The following is a 19992-nucleotide window of genomic DNA, read 5'->3' on the forward strand; positions in this document are numbered from 1 at the left end:
CTGTCTTTTCTAGTTGTCCATGAATGAATCATATGCGACACACCCATCTTCCATCAAATTGAGAGCTAGGATTGGCTGCTGAATCACCCTCCTCTGCGCTGATTGGTTGCGAAACCCAGAAGGGGAAACGGGAAGGGGGTAAAATCGTGTCAACTAAATCGCACACAATCTTGTGCCACACGTAACTTACCTATAAAGCTTGTCAAACACAAAACAAAAGGGACACAAAATGGGGTGCTTTTTCTCGAAAAAATCAAAGCGAAAGTCGTCGGAAAAGGAAGAGCGGACGCCAACGACGACGACGGTGGAAACTACGACGACCAGCAACGCGGTTCCCCTTGGCAACAACACGGACGAGGCAGCACCCAAGCAGTACAGCTGGGACAAGAGAGAAAAGGTTCGCTGCGTTTTCTCATGTTCTACTTTTGCAATACATACCATCAAACCTACTGTTAAAAAGTTTACTCACGTCACGTGTAGTAATAATGCCGACGTGAAGTGTCGCTGTGGTGACGTTGACGTGTAAGCGTGACCCTCAGCAAATGGCGAATGACTCGATTGGCTCGTGTTAGCATTACAATTGCACACATTTTAGTTGCATTTGTCTGCCGTAGTCTGCATGTGCATTCGAGTGAGCTCTATTCATTCCCACCAGGCTTTGACTTTTACAGTCCAGCCATCGGCCTCCCTCTGCCTCTCGCTCAGTCCCTGTAACTTGTTATAAACCCATTACGGGATTACAAAATGCACTTTATTCAACCGCATTTAACCCGAACGACAGTTCAACTTCCGGGTTGTCCTTAAATGGCATAACATTCAATTTCTTGCATATTCATTTTATTATTCGTTATCCAAACGAAGACTCTTGTATGTTTGCTCAGCCAACTACAGGTGGTGATTTATTTCCAGTTTCATGGTTTGAAAATCTGTTAAAATACACAGTAGCAGTATTGCTAACATAATTCTGAAAGATATTCTGTCGAGAAATAATATTTGCACCAGTCATGGTTATTAAGGCAGTCTTTTCATACACAAGGCAACTCAACGTGCCTCACACAAGCAAAGACACAGCACCTAAAAGCATTTGCAAACACAACAACTAACGACATTCAAAGCAAAGCAGAAAAACTGAAGTACTTTACCAGTATTTTTAAAAGAATGTACATTGACAACCTTTTCTCTTGTAACATTATGACAGAAATAGGCAGATTTTTACAGAAAATATATTCCAGGGTAACCTTGATTTAGTTTAGTTTTGCAAAGTATATGTGCCATCATGGTGTGTTTTTTTTCTTCTTTTTTCTTTTTTCTGTGTGCTTTGACTTACGAGCAAAAATTCAAACGTACAAGAGCTAGTTGGTGGCAGGGAATTCAATTTGGCAGATAGTGAACGATTCTCCATCAATTCTTCTTGGTTCATTTTCCTCTATTTTAACATAGATCTAATCTATAAGACCAAAGGTTTTATGTATAATAAATATGATATTGTTTTGTTTTTTTATTTAAAATGAATGTATTGCTTATGTTTGTCAAAGCGGAAGTCAACCCAAACATATTTTTTTCAAGAATATGTTCCCAGCAGGCCTACAAGTTGAAACACGGCATTCTGATAAATATTGCGTTTATCTTCCGCTTTAAATAATACATTGTAAGAGGCCCTTGAAAAGACAATCGCATATTCAATTGCCATCGTAATATTGAGCTAATGTTGAATTAATATTACATACATTATTTTCTAAATCGCTTAGTCCTAGTATTTGTCTTTACGCAGGTGGACCCCAAAGACTACATGCTGACAGGCCTCAAAGACGTGACGGCGGGTCGCCTCCCCGGGAAGCTGAACGGTCAACAGTTTGTCATCCAGGACTGCCACAACTGCGACATCTACATGTTCGACCATGCCGCGACTGTCACCATCGACGACTGCGTCAATTGTCGCATCGTCCTGGGCCCCGTCAAGGGCAGCATCTTCTTCCGGGACTGCAAGGACATCCGCTGCGTGGTGGCGTGCCAGCAGTTCCGCACGCGGGACTGTAAAAAGTTGGAGGTGCTGTTGGATCTTCTAGTTCACTGGTTAATGCTTTGCTTTAAATATAGGAAAATGAAGACAACTTAACAGAGGTTAAGTAATGATTCCGTTTTGGTTTTAATTCAACTAAATAAGGGTTTGAAAAATGTTTCTGAAGATTAAATTCTAATGGATTGAATTTAAACGTTAAATACAACTGAACCGTACTTTGCCAGTGATTCTTTTGTGTACCATTAGAGGGAGCCCACATAGCACACCTTAAAAATTACGTTTATAGTTCATTAATACAGTAATTTCTACAGTAATAAATGAAGATTTTTTTAAAGTTAAAAACCCCCTCGGGCAGTCATGGTCCTGGTGAGGCACTGACGTGCAATTTGAGCTTTTGAGAAAAGACGACGAGCTTTCTGCCTACACTGACGTTGTACAGTCTATAAAAAGTTTACACACCCCTGTTCAGATGCCAGGTTTTTGTGATGAAATAATGAGACCAAGGTAAATTATTTCAAAACCTTCTCCCTCAACAATGTAACCTGTACAACTCGATTGATTTTTTTTTTTTAGAGAGGGGAAGTAAAAATAGACATCTGACATAATATGGTATCTTGCAAAATATGGTTATTTTTTTTATAGAAACTATCAACTCGTCATCACAGGTGTTCCTGTGCTGCGCCACGCAGCCCATCATCGAGTCATCCACAGGCGTGAAGTTTGGCTGCTTCCAGTACTACTACCCCGAGCTGGCCTTCCACTTCAAGGACGCCGGCCTGAGCATCTTCAACAACAACTGGAGCAACGTCCACGACTTCACGCCCGTGGCCGGCGAGACCAATTGGAGCCTGCTGCCCGAGGGCGCCGCCGTGCTGGAGTCGGTGCCGGCCCCCGCCGCCGACTCGGAATTCAAGGCGGTCCGCATCTCCGCGGACGCGGCACGCAGCATCGTGCCTCTGACCAAAGGAGGCCGGCGCAAGGATAGCGACGAATCCTGCCTGTTCGTGTTCTTTGCCGGAGAATACACTACCGCCAATGCACGCAAAATGATCGACGAGGTGAGGAGAGGTGGAACTTTGACTTTCCAAATGTGTTTTCTTCCCCAGTAAAATGCTACGATGCATTTATTATTAAATAAAAAACATAATTGATCTAGTGAGGATAAGCAGTAAATAGAATAAATAAATGAATTAGATATTTGGTACCATTTATTAAAACTTTAAAACAAAATCAACAAGATAGAGATTTTTAAAAAAAAAGTTTACTCAATTAGGTTTCGTACACAATGCAAGGCTATGATTCGGTCATTAATATATAGAAAATTTAAATATTGTAACAAATTCAATAAATATTTTTTTTAAGTTGCTTGAAGTGTAAGAAAAAAAATCAACAATGAGCAATTTGAGACAATAGAAAAAAATTTGTTTTACTCTTGTTTCATTAAAAATTCATGGTATTTTAGGACTGTGATTAGTACAAAATTATTTCAACAAAAAACTTTGATTCAATAATTAAAGTATAAAATATTAAGTTCAATGAGTAATTAGAGGTTATGTAAAAAAATAATAATTGACTCAGGTTTTGTTACAAAATATGGTCCCTAACCTAATAAAGGGCTGTAATAAATTAATCAATATAAAAGAAAGACATATTTTTCATAAAATCAATTAAAATGTTTTTTAAAAATGAATAACATTTTTGAGACAGAGTTAAAATAAGAAATCTTCATTACCTATTGTCTTACCAAGTAAAGAGCTGTGTTTCAGTCAGAATATTTTTAAATAAAATTATAGTTTTCAAAAATGAGAAATATGGGTCATGTAAAACATTGTTTCTTGTACAGTAAAGAGATACTGCATCATTGATTATAAAAAATTGTCATCAGATTAACGTGCAAAAAAATAATTCAATGACGATTGTAAAAATAAAAATGTACTTTTACTGTTTAAAAAAAAAAAAAAAACATTTTATGTATTGATTTATTTTTTTCCCAAATATGGTTTTGTTACCTAGTAGAGGGTTATGCTGCACTCATAAACAAAAAATGAAGTAAATAATAGTAATACATTTTTATAACATTTATTAAAATGGGAAAAAAATCAATTGAGAATTTGAGATAATATAAAAAATATATTTTGGCTCTGGTTTTTGGTTGTAAATCTCCTTATACTGTACACATGTTTTCACTCAAGCATTCCATTCATGATTGCGTGACTCATCGCAAAGGCTGGATGAGCAGCGAGCTCAAAAAGCGTCATCCGTATGCCTGTTAGTTTGTTGGTTCCTTCCTTTCTTCCATCCTTCCTCCCACGCCAGATGTTTCTGTGATGCTCATCCTAACTTTGCCCATTGCCCTTCCACTCAGGCGACCGCCAAAGGCTTCGTGCTGATCCAGACAAAAGAGGTGTCGATGCGGCCCGAAGACGTCAAGCGTGTGTTCCAGAACGACGCCGAGGATCTCGTGGAGTGGACCAGCAAAGGTTGCTTACTGGTTTCTCAATGTCTTGACTGCCACATCGTTTTATTTGGCCCACAAAAGCAAATCAAGTACATCTACATCAAAGGGTGGGCAAACGTTTGTGCAAAAGGACCGCATATCATTTTTTAACCAGCGGTCAAGAGTTCAAATGTGTATTGTATACTGTAGTGTGCCATCTTTTTCCATCTCTGCACTTTTGTGACTTTTTAAAAAAAATTTATTGCAAAGGTCCTGTCATTGCCCTGGAGCTTAATGGTGACGGTGTCGTGGAAGCCTGCAAGACCATAGCCAGCGAGGTGTTTGGTGGCTCAAAGGTCAGCGCCGCTCTCTTCCCCATTTACTCATCACTAGGATAACAAAGGGGCGAAACATTTACAGTACATTTCTCGAACGTTTCCAATTTCCATTTCCAAATTCGAAACTTTCTAACCGCATTTACTTGGAATTGAGGGTATTATATCAAATTTAATAGCTGCTGGTTTGCTGCAATTAAAAATTTGCATCGCCGGTGAACAGTTTAAGTCGTAAAAATTAGCATCGCCGGTGAACAGTTCAAGTCGCAGACTTAACAGCCAATCAAAAATGTACATGAGCTTTTCACACACAAATGTTTTTTCCCAGTTCTATGCAAAATGCCAGCTAGGTTAATGAATGTCATAGTAAAAACAGTTTGTTCAAATATTATTACATTTCTTTTAAAAGGGGTGTTGGTAATAAAAAATGCTTACACCTCAACATTTTCAAAGTGAAGACAATTTGAAGTTTTGGTATTTTAACAAGAATCCTGAAGTCAATGCATAGAATTTGCTTTCAGTCACATAAAATTATGTAGTGGACCGGATCTGGCCCCCCGGGCCTTGAATTTGACACCTGTGCTTTAAGCAATGAATATTTGAACATGCTAAGGTAACACATGTAGGCAGGTACTTAAAAACACTCATATTTTATAATATACGAGTACTTTATCCTGTGACTAATGACTAATATTACTGCAGTTTATAGGGGAATAATTTGTGGGCATCTCTATATATATCCATATGTCTGGATGTATTATACTGCCCCCAAGTGGCCAAGATGTGCATACCAGAAGGACCAGCACAATGTCCATTGGACTGAAGCAAAACATGTAGAATTCTTTCCATTATATATAAATATGACATTACTATATGTCTTTATGAAGTGCAATATTATAGAGTGCTATTTTCCTTTTATGATTAAAAAAAAATCACACACATTCTTTCTTTTTTTTTTTGTATGTTTTGTTTTTTGTGAGGCTAGAACGAATAAATGGAATTTCAATTCATTTCCCACCCCCCGCAGGTTTTCGTTTCAGACAACAAGAACACATCTTCTCGTGATGTGGACAACTTCTTCAACTTCGCCGACATGCAGATGGGCTTGTGAGGAGTCAAGTCCATACATATTTGGGCACAGCTTTGTTTTTGTTTTGTTTTTTTGTTGTTGTTTTTGTTTTTGTTGTTGTTTTTTGCACTGCTACAATCAGTGTGGGTCACACACCATCCAGACCTGCTGTTGCGGCTTTAATAAAACCACGGGTGTAAACGCAAGAGGCGTTAACCACGAGCTTTAGTGTTTATGACCTGACTAAGGTAGCTTTGAATGTACAGCGCGGCCGCCCTGTCGTGTTATTTACGCAACCAATGCAAATTGAGATTCACGCTAGTGCTGTCCACATTTTTACCACTTGCTGTTTGTTAGCTGTTGGTGTTAGAGGTGGCAGAGGCACTCACATTCCGTACTTATGTAGAAGGGCACATACTTGTGTGTGGGAAAAAAAAAAACAACTGGTGAAAGTAGAAAGCGCAGACTGTGAAATGCACTTAAATTTGTTGCGATCTTTGGTTTGTGCCCTTCAGGGGTCACCACAGTCGATCACTTGCATGGTTTTTCTTCTTTTTTTTTTTTTTTTTTTTTTTTTTGATATACCCATTTTTCTATCCAGGCTTGGCACCAGCCGGAGATGGGTGTTGAGGCACTGGCTGATAATTGAACTGCATCACTATACCAGTGCTGAAATGTAGTTACTTAAGTCAAAATGAATTGTTACCGCCGCTTGTCGGGTTTCCCCACACACATGCACGTTTTTGATCGTAAATATCGAACACGTTTATTATTGAAGATTGTCGGCCCAGATCTGTTTCAGACCCTATTATTGGGACATATTCACATATACACTTTAAACCAAAGGACAATGTTGTAGTACAATCTTAAAAGACATAAGATAGTCTGACGTTTGACGTCCTCGTTCGAGAGGGGACAAAATCGGCACAAAAACAGCCTAAGCAGTGCAATTGGCGGAATTGAACTTGCATGCAAACATACCTTTGTGGCTGATCAGCTCCTTCTGCACTGAAGCATTATGGCAATCTTTTTTTTTTCACCAAACCTAACAATTTCCACTTGCTATTGTCCAAATTATTCTTTGATTTAAAAAGTGACGATAGTCAAGTCGACGTTGATTAGTCGATGACGCAAATATTTTTTCATTTGTGAACTCATTGTGCAGGTTCGCCTCCGTATACAATATCGCTCACTTAGTTTCCCTCAGTTGCACTGGCCCCACCGACGTACTCGGTCATCCAATCACATTCAGATACGTTCATGGCCTTGCAGACAGTCGGAACCTGTCAAAGTCTAACACCAATTCACGTAACAAAACTGCTGGGTTGCTGTTTGACAGTCCGTGGATAGCAATTGACACCCAATATAATTGTACTGAGGGAAAAAAAACCCATGTTTTTAGTTGGGGGGAGGAAGTCAGCGAATAGGGGAATATGCGGGTGTTTAACCGCGAGTGCGTTACAGGAGGTAATGCTTTGCAGTAATGTATTGTAGCAGACCTGCAGTTGTGTTACTGTACATGGATAGTTGCGAGAGTTTTATAAAATCAGACTTTCTGTGAGACCGTGATGATGTCTTTGATTAGTGATTGGATGAGTAGTCTTGAAAAATCTACTTAAAGCGGAAGTCAATTTTGTAAATTTTGCGTTTGTGGAATATAAATTAAGCAGCAAAATACACTCGTTTTTAGCCATCTCCGGGAACGGCCATTTTCAACTGAAAATGACATCACAACTGCTCACAACGACCAATCATGGCTGACCTGTTTTCTGAATCCGAGCCGTGATTGGTCGTTGTGAGCAGTTGTGATGTCATTTTCAGTCGACAGAAGACAAAATGGCCGCCCCCAGAGATGGCTAAAAACAAGTAGATTAACACTTATTCCACAAACGCAATATTTATCAGAGTGCCCTGTTTCAACTAGTGGGCTTGCATAGAACATATTCTTAAAAAAATGTTTGCGTTGACTTCTTCTAAGTATAGTAACTAAGTAGTTGTACTTGGTTCCTTGGCACCACTGATCAACATGTGCTCGTGTGTGTGTATATGTAATTTGTATTTATTTTGTTATGCTCGCTTCTGTCAAAATGTGAACGTATAGCTCGAGTGTTGGTTCTCTTCACTGCCTGAAACATCGAGAGCACAAGAATGCCTCATATGTATGTATAAATCTTTATAAAGGTTATCACGTGTGTGTACTATACTTCAGTGTACGATGGAGCGCACTTCTTGTTTACTACAAAAAAATTATCACGAATGCTGTTTTTTTTTTTTTTTATGTAGGCCATCATGTGATCAGTCTTTTGTACAGTGTTTTATATGCTCTGTTGAATGTTTTTGTATAGAAAGTAATTGATGTTCGACGCTGTACGTTTTTTAGTAAAAGTTTACTATTCCGACATTGTTCTTTTTTGTTTCTCTTTAGTGTAGAATGAGCCGTAGGAGTTGGTAACAACAATTCTGACTTCCTCTTGTGCACAAATCATCCATGACTCACACTTGGCAGCTTTCACTTCCGCCCCAAATCATTTCATATGCCATTAATTAAGTCTGTCCATCCTGCATCTCACAATCTTCCAGGAGGGTGGAAGGGCCTGCAATCTTTGACAAAATATTCAGAGGCTTGAGTAAATACAAATGTGACCTAAAATAATGTTTAAAAACAAAATTATTTAAAAGGGAAGTCAAGTCAAAAATGTTCTTTACAATATGTTATATGTGCCCACTGACATCACATCATAGTTGCTCAGATAACTGAGCAACTGTGATTTTCAGTCGACAGCAAGTGGCAAAATGATCACCCATTGAGATTAATAAATACGGGTGGCTTTTACGCCTTAATTCATTTATCACTAATGCATTACTGATCAATGCCGTGTTCAGACTAGTGGGGTGCACAGAACATATAAATATTTTAATGACTTTCCCTTCACTATTATGCAAATTAAAGAAAATGTATCTCATTTAAAAGTTCAATAAGGTATATTGAAAATGACAGTATAAGAACTAGTATAGCTGAAAGGTCTGTTTTGTTGTGCGCGACCAAAATATTGTTGACCCCTTTATAGTCTTTATGTTTGAAACTAAATCATTTTAATTACTCTTATTTTTGTATTTAACCGTTTTTCATTATCTTAAGTCAGTTTGATCATGAATTTTGGCTAATAGCAGCGTACATCATAAAAAAAAAAAAAAGTTGTCCCTAATAAATTTGTGTCTACCCGTCCCTACGCCAAACGCCGGTGTACAAATCGAACGCCCTCACGAGAGCTTAAGGTGAAACCGGCGGTGTTTAGGACCTGGCGGGAGACGCGGTACAATAGCGCTGTTGTGCTGTGTTGGTGGGTCGACTGACTGCAAGCCCGGGAGGAGAATCCCGCAAAAACCCTTCAGTTTGACCCATTACCACGTACGAATACTTCTCGTTTTGTGGCTATACGCTGCGTGTTTGACGCTGGGCGGCCAACGGAAGAGATAAAGCGGACCAAGCAGCGCTTAGATTTGAAGGTAAAATGGTGGAAGCGTGAACAATATGCCCGTGTGTTTCCTGGCTCGGAGTGGCAGGATGTGCCCCCGTGGATGCTTTCTCTTACAACCAGGCCGATCTTTTGTTAACGAGGCGTTTTTTTTATATTATTGAATCCCCTTGAACGCTTGCCTCGTCGTTTGGTTAGACTGGGCGGTTAAATGGACGTTTAGTTGTTCACCCCCCACCCTGTCCCTCGTTTTAAAGGCTCCACTGTTAAGGAAGTGACATGTTGGTGCACTGGTAGTGGCGCCTATGTTTGATTTGGTCCTCCTCGTCTCCCGCTTCCGACGCGTCGACTGGAGTTGGCGCCAAAGCGCTTTTAAATGCTTTTTACGCGTTTTTTTCGAGCACCTCCTCTGGGCGTAAAAGTAATCCCACCGCTGTAATTAAATCTAACGCGACACAAGTGGAGCAATGTAAACAAAGTGTCTGTTGCAATTTGCTCATTGTTTGAGAGCTTTTTAACAGCGGGTTCCCATTAATGTGACGCCACATCCGGCAACCCCTCCCCCTCCGCCTCCGCCTGGTCAGTGGTTAGCTGGTTTGCCTGATTGTTGTCTCCCCCTTTCACGTACTAGTTCAACTTTCAGAACTAATAAGCAGAGGTGGCAAAAATGTTCGTGCTCTGTATGGTAGAAATTCGTATTGTGTAAAAAAATAACTCGAAGTAGTGATTTAAGTCATTAACCTAGGCGAGGCAGCGTTATTTATATAGTGCATTTTATACGCAAAGTAACTCAATGTGCTTCACATAGTTACAAAACATTTAAAGGCAAAAGACAAAACAGAAGAATTTAAGAAATTTAAAAGTAAAGAAATACGTAGTTTACTCAAATAAAAAATCCCGAAGCAAAAGTTTAAAAAAAAGTGACTCTGTATGCTCTTAACTCGTACACTGCCAGCCAGTTTAAAAGCAGAGTTCCACCTATTTACACCTGTTTTGGAGCATTTGACTGATCTTTCAAGACCCACAAAATATTGTGTCCTGTGACAATATGTTTTACTGGCCCGTGGGTCACCCCGAAATCCAGAAAAATCCTAAACTATTTGCGTTATTGCCTTAACCAGACAGCATTTTTTTATTTTTTTCAAAAATAACTAGGACTGTATAAATAAAAATATAAAGATAGTTGGTGAAAATGCTGTTGACAAATGTCAAACTGGGTCTTGTATCCTTCCATTTTTCTGTTTGCGGCCTTCTGATGAAAACATTTGGACACCCATCCTTTAGATTGTCACATACACGTTGTCATGGCTTAAAATGTCGGTTTTGTTGTGGAAACCCCTCATGTCAAGAGCAGATGTTGTCAAGTGTTGTGCCGCTAGTTCTCAATTTCCATTTAAAAATAGCTTGAGGAACAATTTAGGCCGATTGCGTGGAGTTTACATGTTCTCATCGCCAGTTATTCCGGTTTCCCCCCCACATTCCAGAAACATGCATGTATTTGTAATATGAATTTGAATGGCCGGTAAACGGCGTTGCAATGTCGCCGATGTAACAGCCTATCAAAAATGCCACATCGTATCACAAGAGCTTTCAACAACAAAAACACGGTCAGGGTGTTAGCGATTAGCGACCAATGGATTTTATAGTGTGTATATAGGGTTTTACAATAATACTTGGTTGTTTACATGTGCCCTGTGATTCTGCCATCCATTTCACGGTGTAGTCTTCCTCTCATCGAAGGTCAGCTAGGATAGGATCCAGCTCACCCGTGACCCATGTGAGGATGAGTTCTGTAGAAAATGGATGGATGTTTGTGTATGTAACATGAACTTAAATGACCACGTCCACCCCCTCATGGGGAATGCCAGGCATGTTTAAACAACACTTTCGGTCCACTGACACGCTAATGCGTCATGGGAAGAGTGATGATAGCCGGAGGACCCAAAATGAAAGTTTCACAGGAAAGGTACAAAACTGACCGATGCAATTGATTAAAAATCAATTTCCAACTCAAAACGAATTTGACCAAAAGCATGACTGGTAATGATTCGCATGAAAAGGACCAGAGAAGTTTGCGAGACCACCTGATTTGTTGTGCTAACATCATATGGCCTTTCTCTTATTGTCAGGGATGAAATTAATCACTTGAGTGTCCATCAGAGGAAGCCACTAGCATGCTTTTCAACTGGAGCTTTATGGTGAGTAGCAGAAGCCAGAGTTGGTGACTTAAATTGCACATTTTTTCACTTGCTTAAAGTAAACTTGTGACGGTCTTTTTGACTTTGACTTGGGATTCATGCGGCTTGACTTGTCTTAGGTCTGGTTCACACGCTAGGATTTTTTTAAATCTTCAAATCTCAACTACTCAAAACTACTATCATACAATACTTTGTTATTCTTGATCACCTTGTTTTTGTCAAAGACCTCATAAACATCATCTGATTTTTTTTTTTGTAATGCGGACCTGAATTGACTGCTTGATTTTTGCCACAGTACCTTGGGAACTCTGAAAAACAGGTTAAGACATGAGACTTGTGACTCGCAAATGCCGTATGTAACTTACTAACCTCTGGTAGTAGCGGTAGCAAGCTCCTCGCGTGCGAACAATCATCATTTTGTCATCTTGTTTGCAGGATGTGACAGGATGAAGCGTCTCAGGACCTCCAGCAGCAGCGACACTTCTGACAATGAGAGTGAGTCCCCGCACAACACTACGTGATGCCAAAATGGCTTCATTTAGGTGCATATGAAGCAAACATGCCGTGTTTGCATCCAGGTCCCTCAACTTCCTTCTGCTCCAACAAGTATGGCAGCAAACCGGGCACCCCCGCCGCCGACCCAAAGAAACCGGCTGAAGTAAGTCCCCCCCCTGCGCCCCCTCGCACCCTCCGCGGTAGCCAACACTTGAACCCACCCGGTATCTTGATTTTGGGCGTGTCTCACAGGTGTTCCGAAAAGACCTGATCAGCGCCATGAAACTGCCTGACTCGCACCACATCCCGCCGGAAGAGTACTACCTGCTGGCCGACACCTGGAAGCAGGAATGGGAGAAGGGGGTTCAGGTTCTGGCGAGCCCGGACACCATCCCGCAGGCGTCTGTCAGGTACAGGACGGCGTCACAAAAAGAAAAATACAGTTGGTAGTAGGTACCTAGGCCTGTCACGCTAACACATTTTAAGGATGATATATTTTCCAAGAAACGATCACATGAAGTGATTTAAAAAAAAAAAAAAATTATGCCACTGTTATAGTGATATTGGAGCAAAAGTAATCCTTTTTAATCTTATAATATCTTAGATAAAACACTCAGTTGCACTTCAATAAATATTAACATAACACAAACAGCCACGTATCGGTAGTGGCAGGGTAAAATGAGATGTCTTTTATCTCCTTCAGAATGTCCTCTTTCACCTGGTTGTACGAGGCTGGAATGGCTGTTTGCTCACACGCAAAGGCATTTGAGTACCCCAGTTGCTCCATTTTCTTCCCCCCCCCCTCCCCCCACTTTGCTCGAGCTGAAGCTCACTTGTTACTCAAATTTTGTCTCACAACATTATCAACCGAGTCATTATCTGCCATCACAAATGCGGTCATTTTTATGTTCAGGATCATTGCGGAGAAGTCCAAAGAAATTCTTTATGGCCACCAGAAGAAGTACATTCAGTGCTCCGGGCAGGAGTCTATGGAGCCGGGCTACGTCAACATCAAGGAGCTGTCGGAGGCCATGTGCCGCTACGACCTGGACGACGTCGACCTCTACTGGCTGCACGCGCTTAACACCAGGCTCCTCTGCATGGGTGAGTCACCCTCTGCATATTCGCCGTTCGGCATTTGCAATGTTCCTGTCTGTGTTTTGTGTGCATTTGTGTGCATTTGTGTGTGTGTTGGGGGAGTGATGCTTGGTTAAAATGCCTTCTTTTTTTTCCTTGAACCCATAGTAATATTGTTATCTAGATATTTGGCATGAATATGGAGATGTGAAATTTGGGCATACCGCCCAGCCCTATACTCTGCCATTTGTCATTTTGGCCTGCACTTTACAGCCTGCGTGTGCGTGTGTGTCGTCCAGGTGAGGACCCAGTGGATGAACTGACGATGGAACGCACCATGGAGGCACTGGAGGGCCAGTGCCACGACAACATGAGGCATGCCATCGAGACGGTGGAGGGCCTGGGCATCGAGTACGACGAGGACGTGGTGTGCGACGTGTGCCGCTCGCCCGACAGCGAGGAAGGCAACGACATGGTTTTCTGCGACAAGTGCAACATCTGCGTGCACCAGGTAGGTGACAAAAGGCAGACTCATGTTGCCTGCGTTTGGAATCATTCACTTTTTGTATTTGATACTAATGAGATGAGCCGGATTTCTATCTACTGGACTCTATAGTTCAATAAAAGCTCATATGTAATATTTCTAAAAGTCGAGATGTGGTATTTACAGGACACTTTGGGGAAATTTACCAAAATTTGTCACCCCGTTTGCAATCCTACTCACTACACGTTCAAACAGTAGCAAAAAAAATGATAATCTCACTACATATGGTGCACAGTATAGTGGGTAGAGAGGGATTCCGAACACAGCAAGGGTAACGAATCGGCTCACGTGTAAAGATGGCGTACTTCCTTTGCCCGACCCCAGGCCTGTTACGGAATCGTCAAAGTGCCCGTCGGGAATTGGCTGTGCCGCACGTGTGTGCTGGGCATCGATCCGCAGTGTCTCCTGTGTCCCAAAAAGGGCGGGGCCATGAAGGCGACGCGCGCCGGCACCAAGTGGGCGCACGTCAGCTGCGCTCTGTGGATCCCCGAGGTAAATTAAAAAAAAAAAAAAAAGTAAAATCTCCCGCCTGATTACCAGCTCATGATCACACTGTACCTTCACTGCACGTAGGTCAGCATCGCATGCCCAGAAAGGATGGAGCCCATCACTAAAGTGTCTCACATCCCACCCAGCCGCTGGTCGCTTATCTGTAGCGTGTGCAAGATCAAGACGGGTGCGTGCATTCAGGTGAGGCCACAATTAGGGCTGCACAAAACAATCGCATTTTAATGGTAATCATGATTTTGGCATCCACGATTACATAAACCCGATCGTCTGCGATTACATTTTTTTCCTGTTTGATGACACTGGAGATTGTGTGTGTTGGACCTGACTGCAGCGTTGATATGGTGGATCACACTATTCTGTTGGCTCTTTTGCAGTACCAGTTGGGCATTAGTGGTAGCGCTCTAGAGTGGTTGAGAGCCTATTTAGCAGGCAGGACTTTTTGCCTTAGCCATGGTTGCTCCGAGTCCCACTCTGCCCCACTGTCGTATGGTGTTCCACCGGGCTCAATTTTGGGGCCCCTGCTCTTTTCACTGTATTTGATTCCTCGGGGTTCCATCTTAAGAAACAAATGGTATTTAACTTTCAGATGCCATACCAGTGAGATCGATCTCCTGTTAAGCAAAAAGGATGCTTTCTCCTTCTGGCCACTTTTGTTCTGCATGAAGCAATTCAAAGCCTGGATGGCACCAAACTTCTTAAACTTCGACAAAATGAAAACGGAAGTTATGGTGTTTGGTCCCAGTGGCCCTTGTACCCTTACCTTGGCCCTAACTCCTGGTGCCTTATCGAAAGCCAACAGTCTCAAATTTCTGTTTTAAGATTCTTTTTTGTTTTCAAATCTTCCCGGTGCCTCTGCTCAGCGGAGCAGACGCTGCTGGAGGTACAGAGGACCAAGCGGAGCCTCAGAAGGGATCGAGCTTTTTCCATTGGCCGGCCCTCCCTTTCGGAATGGCACATTTTTTTTGACTCGACGTTGTTTTATTGTGTTTACTGTTTGACTGTTATTAATTTGTTTGAACTGAATAATGTAAATCCAAACGAGCATAAAATGCTGCCTACTCACCCGCTTCCTATGCACTGCCTTTCCCCGCAGTGCTCGGTGAAGAACTGCACCACGCCCTTCCACGTGACGTGCGCCTTTGAGCACAGCCTGGAGATGAAGACCATCCTGGACGAGGGCGACGAGGTCAAGTTCAAGTCGTACTGCCTCAAGCACAGCAAGCCCAAACTGGCAGGCGAGGCGGGCCTGAGCCCGGCGCGCGCCAAGCCCCCAGCGCCGCCCTCCGACTCGGCCAAGGTGGGCCTGCGAGCGCAGCGGCTGCAAGAGCTGGAGGAGGAATTCTACGCGCTGGTGCAACCAGAGGAGGTGTCGCGGGCCGTGGGGCTCTCGCCGCGCCTGGTGGACTTTGTCTACCAGTACTGGAAGCTGAAGAGGAAGAGCAACTTCAACAAGGCTCTACTGGCCCCCAAGGAAGACGAGGAGAACCTGGTGCTGCAGCCGCACCAGGACAGCATCCACACGCGCATGCGCATGTTCATGCACCTGCGACAGGACCTGGAAAGGGTCAGTGCAATTGATGAATGATTTTAGCCGCCTTCCCTACCGCCGTAATTTGATTGTGTGTAAATTATTGCTTCAAAAGGAGAGTTGATTCAAAAAAAATCGGCGAGCTGGAAATTCAGACATAACGTCACCCTCTTAAAATAATAGCATAAGTCATATTTTGACTGAGTTTTTTTTGTTGTCTGAAATATCTCCTCAGTATGCTGGCCACCTCTGCTAAAATTGGCTTCATCCATAGTTAAACAACTAATTCAGTTTTGCCCCATTTGATCAGACTTAAACCCTCTCTATTTTAAAGATTGGTGTTCAAATGATATTTCATTTTATTTTACGTTTTGCAAATGAAATGAGTTTGCGAATTGTTATTAAAGTTTGATTTAATTTTTTAAAAATATATGCTAGGGTTGAACGATTATGGAAGATAATGTAATTGCGATTATTTTTTTTCCCCCAAAAAATAATTACAATTGCAATATGAGTTGCGCCTTTTTTTTTCAAGGTACTTTCTAATGTGTTTTTCAACAAGGAATCTTTATTGCAACAAACAACATCAAATCTGTTATGCATTATAGAATACGCAGGTAAAGGCAAATGAAGCATTAATTCATATGAAAGACAGTTTTTCTACCACAGTGAGAGGTATATAGTTACAAAATATTTTGATGTGCAGTTTGGTAAGTCCATAATGCTGCCACGCAGGTGTGGTGTAAAGTATACTATACTGTAAAGACACAAACTCGAGTGCAGATTACAAGAATCATGTAAACAAATCAGTAGTTTTGCCACTTCCTACATAACACTTTGTTTCATGAAACATGATGTAAACGTGGACTACCCTTCTCAAATCACTCACTCGACTTCACATATAGACGGATAAATAAATAAAACATGCATGTATAAAATTAAAGCTTACCCGATCTCCGTTTAGTAACATCATACGCGCCACCCTGGAGGAAAAGATGATGCCTACTTATCAATACAATACACCAGGCGTTTTCTTTTCATAAATTCTTATTATATGAATTTTTAAATGTTCTCAAGTGGTATGTTGAGTCTGTGCTTATTCTGTCATTGGTTGGCGCAGGTGAGGAACTTGTGCTACATGGTGAGTCGGCGAGAGAAGCTCAAGCTGCTGCAGAGCAAAGCCCAGGAGCAAATGTTCAACCTGCACGTCACCCTCATGAGCCAGGAGATCTCTGCTGGTGAGCCGCCCTTTGCTCAGTCCCTTTCACGCCGGGCCGCCGCTTATTGCTACAGGAACAGAAGGCACTACTATACACAAAATTGCCGCATCTGTAGATAAAATATCCTTAATTGACCCCCAGAGGGGAAATTCAGGTGTTACAGCAGTTTTAAGAATACAAAAAATTATAATACTCATTTAATTAAAAAAAATAAAATCTTCAGTGACGTTGAATCACTCTTGCAGCGCCTCCTTTGCGTCTTTGCAACAAACTTTCACAGTCCTTTAGTTGGCTGCTTGAGGCAAAAAATGAGTGTTTCAACATCAACCCCCATTCTGGATTTCCCATACAAAATCTTCCTGGCACTGATACTCCATCTGAAAGCAGAAAATTGCCAGGTCGACTTTATTCCCCATTCCGGAATTCCCTAATGCACAGGTGTCAGTACCACCTCAGTTACCTTATATGGTGAACAATTTTTCCATCGCACTCTTGTAACCCCTTGTATGTGGTCATATCCCGCTTGTTACGGTAGAAAGAAATGAACATTTTGACCTCCTTTGCTCATGTCTGTTTTGTATGTCCAAAGGCCTTGCTGCATCCTTCCCGGTGGAGAGTGTTCTGTTCCGCCCTCCTCCGAGGATCACGCTGAAGCTGAAAATGCCCAAAGCCTCCAGCCTGGGAAACTGCCATACTGCGTCCAAATCGGCCAATGGGCCTCTGTGCCCGGACAACAGCGGGAACGTGTCCGAACGCGGCAGCGAGGGGCTCGGCCAGGGCAAGCCTCAGCTGCACGGGCACACCCGGCGGGAGGAGCGTGCCAACGGCCGGGTGGCGGGGAAACCCATGGCGGGGAAACCCATGGCGGGGAAACCCATGGCGGGGAAACCCATGGCGGGGAAGCCCATGGCGGGGAAGCCCATGGCGGGGAAGCCCATGGCGGGGAAGCCGCTGGCCCTGCAATCTGCATTGCACGGCCACTCATCCAACGGCAAAGCGGAGCAAGAGCGCGCCTCCAAAAATGGCCTCTTGGAGAAACTGGTTGCGCAGAAAGACAGCTCGTGTCAAACGCCCGGCGAGCCCAACGCGCCCAAGCAACCGTTGGACAAAGGCGCGTTTGGTAAGTCGGCCATGGAACACTTCGGCAGGTCCTTCAAGGAGGCCACCATGAACTTGGTACGAACTACCGAGGACATGCGGGCCTCGGACAAGCTCGCCCGCAAAGAGAAACTGTGGCCCAAGCCTGTGTCGGCCAACAATGCGCGCTTGTACCATGACAGCGACGGCTACTGTCCCGACCTGGAGCTCAGCGACTCTGAGCCCGAGGCCAAGGGGAGGCACCGGCGCCAGGGTGGGCCGTCCCCGCCGGACGCCGCCCGAAGAGAGGGCGGTAGCAGCCAGAAGGGCGGCGGGCGCGGGAGACAGTCGCTGGGCGTACGAAGGTGACGGCAGATTGTCCCGCTCCGACTCATCATGTGAGAATAAGAGATTAGCGTGCTAACCGGTTAGCACGTTTGTACGTAGCACAACTTTTTACTGAACAGCTACACTTCGTTCCTCATCGCACAGCTGGATGTACAGCGTTGTGACAAATGGACCAAACATGCCAATACAAAATAAGAACACCACCAGGACTCCAGCCGCTGATGTCAGTCACAAAGGCACACATCAACACATAAATAGTGTTCCCCCGCTAGGATGACAACCTGAGCAAATAAATCTCATCCTCTCACTTCAATACTGTTTCTTGGCACCAAAGCAATATTTTTTATATTAAGGCTTTGGCCATAACGCAAAAACGGCAAGTACGGGAATATTTCAGTCAATCGCAGGATAGGTTCCAGGAAAAAAAAAACAAAGAAAATTGGTGGGAGGAACACTTTTAATAACAGTGGCCTCAAATGAACAAATGTTTTATTTCAGTATTTTTTTTTTAAAACATTTACTTTAAAAAAAAAAAAAAACTAAAAAAAAAGTTGTCTTTAACAAAAAAATTAACTAGAAATGTTGCCAAGTTGTTTAAGGGGGAAGACAACCAAAAAATGTAAGTTGCAATAATATGTTCTCTACGGTCCCACTGGTCGGCACGGCATTCTGATTAATAACGCGTTTGTGGAATATTAATTAAGCAGCAAAATCCGCCTGTTTTTAATCCTCCGAGGGGTTTGCCATTTTGCCTTGCTGTCAACGGAAAATTACAATCCAGTTGCTCAGGTCTCAGGTAATGACCAATCGCAGCTCACCTGTTTTCGGAATTTGGTCATGTGACAATCGCAAGATGAACCGTAATTGATTGTTACCCAACCGTTTCGCTAAAGTGATGTCTTTTCAGTTGACAGCAAAATGGACGCCCCTGAGATGAATAAAAACGGGTGGATTTTGCTGCTTAATTAATATTTCACAAACGCAATATGAATTACAATACCGTGTTTAGACTAGTGGGACCGCATAGAACATATAATAGCAAAGACATTTTTTTAGTTGACTTCCCATTTAAGGTGCGTCATCAATGGGGAACACTAAATTCTTGTACGTTTACGATGCCGCTGTCGTCATATATTCACTGCCTTCACTCTTTTCTTGTTCTATCCCTGATTTCATAATAAAGAAGCAAATCAAGACGTTTTTTGTTTTATTCAAAATACCTCCCACATGAATGATTTATGTAATTTTTACATTTCTAAAAATTGTTTTTCAATTGTCAGAATGTATCATTAGGCGGAATTTGAAATGTTTGGAATGTATTTAAATGTAAATATAAATTACTTTATCTTTGAAACATTTATTTTGCGATTTATTGTGTAAAGCGAATGTAGATTATTGTAGATTATGATTGGCACCGGAGAAATATGATTGAGATTGTGCGGATGTAACGACAGGGGGCAGCATTTGTCACGCTCATCTTCGGTGAGGACCGAATGAAACGTCTGCTGACTTGTCGAAAGAAGGATGTGATGCGTGGTGAAGTACGTGTGAAGAAGACAACGATTTCGAGTTGAAATCGTTTCGTCGTCATTGTTTTACAAGTGATGCATCATCGTTTATTAACGGGAGGAAACGACATAAATTCTGCCTCAAGAGCA

General features: G+C 42.4%; 2 protein-coding genes across 3 annotated transcripts; both read left to right on the forward strand.

The window, feature by feature from the left end:
• On the forward strand, nucleotides 1-8260 carry rp2 (RP2 activator of ARL3 GTPase). The gene is made up of 6 exons (XM_086046903.1): nucleotides 1-397; nucleotides 1772-2047; nucleotides 2686-3078; nucleotides 4386-4500; nucleotides 4728-4813; nucleotides 5820-8260. Exons 1-6 carry the CDS (start codon nucleotides 230-232, stop codon nucleotides 5901-5903), a joined length of 1122 nt encoding a protein of 373 aa, XP_085903029.1. The 5' UTR covers nucleotides 1-229; the 3' UTR covers nucleotides 5904-8260.
• Nucleotides 8261-9173: 913 nt separating this feature from the next.
• On the forward strand, nucleotides 9174-19528 carry jade3 (jade family PHD finger 3). 2 transcript variants are annotated; one of them, XM_086047149.1, is made up of 12 exons: nucleotides 9174-9368; nucleotides 11467-11535; nucleotides 11971-12030; nucleotides 12114-12193; nucleotides 12283-12440; nucleotides 12944-13134; nucleotides 13407-13618; nucleotides 13976-14143; nucleotides 14225-14341; nucleotides 15255-15725; nucleotides 16810-16927; nucleotides 17499-19528. In XM_086047149.1, exons 3-12 carry the CDS (start codon nucleotides 11982-11984, stop codon nucleotides 18353-18355), a joined length of 2421 nt encoding a protein of 806 aa, XP_085903275.1. In that variant the 5' UTR covers nucleotides 9174-9368; nucleotides 11467-11535; nucleotides 11971-11981; the 3' UTR covers nucleotides 18356-19528. The 2 variants fall into 2 exon arrangements, with proteins under 2 accessions (XP_085903275.1, XP_085903276.1); XM_086047150.1 differs by lacking the exon at nucleotides 9174-9368 and adding an exon at nucleotides 9393-9916.
• Nucleotides 19529-19992: the final 464 nt, after the last annotated feature.

This window comes from Filicampus tigris, chromosome 12 (genome assembly GCF_054856515.1).
Source record: "Filicampus tigris isolate MCC_2025a chromosome 12, RoL_Ftig_1.0, whole genome shotgun sequence".
Taxonomy (NCBI): Eukaryota; Metazoa; Chordata; class Actinopteri; order Syngnathiformes; family Syngnathidae; genus Filicampus; species Filicampus tigris.